A 4,900-nucleotide genomic window follows, 5' to 3' on the forward strand; every position below is an offset into this window, starting at 1 on the left:
GATAGATTCAAAAATAGTAGTTATTTTAATCATGTTTTTATTCCACAAAATTAAATAATTATTTGTAGACGCAGGATTCGACAAAAAAAATTAGATAAAGTCATTTTTCGTCTTTTTCTGGCTGCAGGAGGCTGTAAAAAAAAACAATCAGACAATTTGGTGGACCGCGGGAAAAAATAGGAAAATTATAAAAAGAATGACCCAATAAGTAGTTCAGTTACATTTCGCAAATCCAGATATCTCACTATTCAAGGAAATTTTTTTCCATTAAATTTATTCAATTCATTTTCAACCTTACCAACTGTAATGGTGGGTAAGTAATGATCATTTTTCCAATTCACTGCCACAGGATATAGGTTTAGTTCATTGTCGAGGCACTGCCTTATTATTGTGACAATATTAAAATATTAAACTGTCACCCCTTAAATGAGCTTGACATTAAATACACCTGTGTTAAATCAATGGGAGATAAATTGAAGGAAATTAAATAAAATTTCAAATATGTCATATTGTATCCTTTTAATCATCAAATTTTTATTAAATAATATATAGATGCTAAAAGTAGAAAACTACAAAAAATTTTCAATTCAATAATTTGTAATACAAAAAAAGGAAACATTAAAACATTATATATTTATAAGAAAAAGCACATTTTTCTGGTAACTATAAATTTTGTAAAACCCATGAAATTCAACTTAAAATTATTTTTACACTTATCTTTTATACACAAGTTATTTTCCCATAACAACTCCTTAACATTAGTTAATAAAATATTCACAGAAATATCACTTTAATATAAAATAAAGACATTTTTAATATTAACCATCAATATAGTCTTTATCAAATATTCTCCAAATTAAAAAAATAGAGATTCACTAAATTCTACAAATAAAGTGAAAAATGTTCCTACCAGTATTTTACTAAATCAATATCCTTTAATAGGAAACAACTAAGAACAAGATAGCAGTCTCAAAAGAAACAGTAATAAAAATCTATCTCATCTACATTTTTTATATATATATATATGAGATTAGTACATAAAACAGTTTAAATTTAATCGATATGAAATAAAAACCCTTTAAATAACATCAGTTCCTTTCAAGTGAGAAGGTCTTTCTTCGTTTTTCTTCCCATTCCAAACGTTATGTTCACAGTACTCTCTCTCCTAAAAAATATAAATAGAACTACTAACTGACAAATTATTTATTTTTCTATAATGGGAAGTTTAATAGATATATTAATTCTTATTTTAAATAAAAATCAGTTGCTATTATCTCTTGTGTGAGAAATATTACCTGGCACATTATAGCATTTTCTTTTTTCTTACACCAATATTCTGGACCAAGACCACATTCTTCAGAACCGCAGGCGCCTACTTTGCGACAAATAATTGGTCCAACAGGTAAAGTTCTCAATGCAGTCTCTATTTGAGGAGCAATTTGAGATATGAGGCTAATACACTGAAAAAATTTTAAGAAGTTAGGAAATCATAAAAATGTGATTAAATTTACTACATTACTATTACACTAGATCTTACTCCCACAAGCACCAGCAGCCTCTAATTTTACTAATTACTGAAAATAGTTTTTGATTGATTTGATGGTCAACAGTAACAACAATATATACCTCATAAATGATAGCTAATAACAATCAAAGTACAGTATAAATTGGCAATGCAATTTTAGAGTCAATAATTTGAATTTTTTCTCATTAAACTATATAGAGACTAACCAAAGAATATTGAACTTAGAATCAAAGAATGATTAACTATTACACCATCTAAAAATGATGAATGAGAATATTAGCCAGAAATAAATTGTGAAGGCATTGATACCAATTAATTACGTCTGTCAATATGTATTATCTATCTGGAAATATGCCTAATATTGGCCTATATGCCAAATTTTGCTTCCTGTCACAAGGATAGATAGTAAAGGAAAAAATTGTTTTACCTGATAAAGTTTGCTTTGATAGCTAAAATGATATTTTGTATTTTAAGTGACATTAGCAAACTTTTTTCAATAGTTATTTAATAAATCCAAAACTAAGAAACTAAGCGCTTGATAGTTTCTTATATTAAGCCGATAATATTTGCTACAAATTTGAAACCGAAATGAGCTCTGTAAAAATTGTCTGAACAAATTTGAAGTAAACTTAATTGGCTTTTATTTCAGCCCATAACAGATGTTTAGGCTCTATGGTTCTCTTAAAAATTCTATATAACTAAAAATACTGACAAGTCTAATTTAAGAAGAAAAATATTTCAGGTTGTAATTATAAATTTTTGATAAAATTAAAAAAACAAAACAGAAAAAATATATAATGGAAATTGGGTGTTCATAAATAAAAAAAAAATATTATACTCAAGACATACATTTCATTCAAGTGATAATTATGAAATTTTAATAAAACTTATATGGTTATAAAAAAAAAAAAAAATTGAATTTTATACACCCAGTTCCATTTGGTTAAATATTCGGTTCATTAGATTATGCAAAAACCTCAGTAAGTACAACTTTAACATTTTTCATCTTAAATTGCACTTGTCAATATGTTTGCCATTTTTAAGAGAACCATTGAGCGTAAACATTCTATTATGGGTTGAAATAGAAACTAATTAAATTTACTTAAAATTTGTACTGTATGGATGTTCAGAACAAATATTTTTGACCATATTTCACAAAATAGAGACAATAAAGTTTCACTTACGAGGTTAGTATGTTTACGAGGCAGGCGTTGACAGGCTTTAATAAGACTATCATTAAACTCATCATCAACATCAGCATCAGTTAATACAGCCTTAAGAGATTCCATTAGAACTTCACAAGTCAAACACTTTCTTTCGGGTTCTATGTTGTACCGAAAAAATAAAAATTAAATAAATGAAACAAACATAGGTCTGAAAATCTTGATTTTCTTATCCTTATTTCTTATAATATAAACAGAAAGCTATTCTTTTCAAAGAAAAAATTTTGAATTTTTTTTTCACATAAGTTTGATTTACGATGAATATTAATCAATATTAAGTCATCATTAAACTTACTCATGATAAATACATTAGCCTTTGTGCAGAGATTGAGAGCACTACACATCGCAGCTGGAGTAACATTATCAGCCAAAAGTTCAATTACAAGATCGGCGTACTCCTCCACAAAGCGTTTGCATTGTGCTGAAATTGTGCTAGGCATGTAACTGCACACTTTGTAGACACCTTCCTTAATTTCTTCCTGTAAAATGAGAACACATAAATAAATTTAAAAAAAAGAGAAGTTCTCAAGCTGGAGGAAAGTGGTAAGGTCACTGAGTCATATGTTATAATTTATAGCAAGAAGAGATGTTTATGTAATCTAAGTTATTTTCTCAATATTACCAATGTACGTAGAAAGCAGAGTGCAAAATAGTGTGGCCACCACGAGAGTACTATGACAAGCAGATCACATGAACACACATGGTTAATCAAGGTGCTATTGATCTATGGATCAAACTAAATTAAGAATAATTTTTTATTCATGAAAGCACCAATGACAACACATCAGAAGAAGGTTGTATGAACACAATTAATCACTGGATTACTTGAAGAAGGAACTTTACTCTTATTTAAATAAATTAAAAAAGAGCAAATGATATTCCCTCCCACCCATCAAAACTGGGTACATGTGTAAGTATGAGTTTAAAGGTTAGTAGTTATATTATTAAAGAATATTAATTAAAAGTCAAAACAAAGAAGTATAACCTTATGAAATTAAAATGAATAAATACAACCGAAAGTCTTTCATAAATCAAACAATAATTTGGAAGTGAGTCAATGATGCCATATATGACAGTATAGTTAATTCATATTTTGATGCCATAATTAAGTTTGATTCGAAGTTGGATTAGAGATAAGTTTTGACATATCTTAACAAGTTATGCACATTAAAGATGTATTCTTTCACAAGGTTGCAGAACAAAAGCAGTTAAAGTGTATAGAAAAGTATTCGTAGACACAAATACTAAATAAAGAGAAAACAAATAATAATTACTTCTGTTTTTTTGTCTTTCAAAATTTTTTCCAGTTTTGTCATGACAAACTCGCACAGAACACATTCGTTGGCATTCTTTTCTTGGTGGATTGATTCCTCATCATCATAAATTTCATTGGTTTCTAGTAAAAAAAAAAAATGATTAGATATCAGTTTAGACAATAACCAAAAACTAAGTGTTAAAAAAATATTTGAAAACATACTGATGGATCCAGCAGATACTCTAGTCTCTGGGACATTAGGAATCTTACAAAGCTGGGAATAGATACACGCCTCTTCAGAAGTGAAATCAGCCATGATCATATCAATGAGCATCTCCCTATAGCTGGTTATAAATTGAGCACATTCAGTCGTTAAACTGTTAGGGAAAACATCCACTAAGCACAGGTCATCCAAGGCATCGTTAATGTCTTCCTACAAATATAAATAATAATTATCGTCACAAGCTTTTGCTATAACAGAAATTAAATTAAGTCTATAATATAATTAGTTGCCTTATATTTTATATCTTTCATTATTTTTTATGCTTCGAGAGGATAAAAAAAAAAAAAAAAAAATCTGCGGTAACCACCATATGTAGTTAATAATAAAGTACAAACTTAGTTACCTCAGTTCTGTTTGATATCTTATGAAGAACTTCTTCAACGGCAAAAAGACAAAGTGGGCAAGTTGGCTTATCTTTGTATTCAACTACAACCAATCCAGATGGACACACACCTAGTCCTGGACACACCTGTCAAAAGAACTTTTAATATTAACTAGTAGCTCTTAAACAAATATTTCTTAATTCTTAAGTAAATGTTTCCTTCTACACTCTGATAGAACATTTACTCCAGCTCAAATGTTTTTTCCCAGTTTTTATAATATATTAAAGAAGG

The 4,900-nt window shown here is 28.3% G+C and overlaps 1 protein-coding gene across 1 annotated transcript in view; it reads right to left on the reverse strand.

The window, feature by feature from the left end:
• Nucleotides 1-979: 979 nt before the first annotated feature.
• The window catches only part of Sap-r (Saposin-related), a 16,400-nt gene continuing 12,479 nt past the window's right edge, over nucleotides 980-4,900 (reverse strand). The window contains exons 12-18 of the mRNA XM_014417463.3: nucleotides 4,630-4,755; nucleotides 4,226-4,436; nucleotides 4,023-4,144; nucleotides 3,044-3,227; nucleotides 2,710-2,849; nucleotides 1,296-1,460; nucleotides 980-1,165 (exon numbers count right to left, since the gene is read on the reverse strand). Coding sequence (XP_014272949.1) covers nucleotides 1,079-1,165; nucleotides 1,296-1,460; nucleotides 2,710-2,849; nucleotides 3,044-3,227; nucleotides 4,023-4,144; nucleotides 4,226-4,436; nucleotides 4,630-4,755 — 1,035 coding nt within the window. The 3' untranslated portion in view covers nucleotides 980-1,078. The remainder of the gene's footprint in view (nucleotides 1,166-1,295; nucleotides 1,461-2,709; nucleotides 2,850-3,043; nucleotides 3,228-4,022; nucleotides 4,145-4,225; nucleotides 4,437-4,629; nucleotides 4,756-4,900) is intronic.

This window comes from Halyomorpha halys, unplaced genomic scaffold (assembly GCF_000696795.3).
Source record: "Halyomorpha halys isolate HHAL.00 unplaced genomic scaffold, Hhal_1.1 Scaffold157.1, whole genome shotgun sequence".
In the NCBI taxonomy this organism is placed as follows: domain Eukaryota; kingdom Metazoa; phylum Arthropoda; class Insecta; order Hemiptera; family Pentatomidae; genus Halyomorpha; species Halyomorpha halys.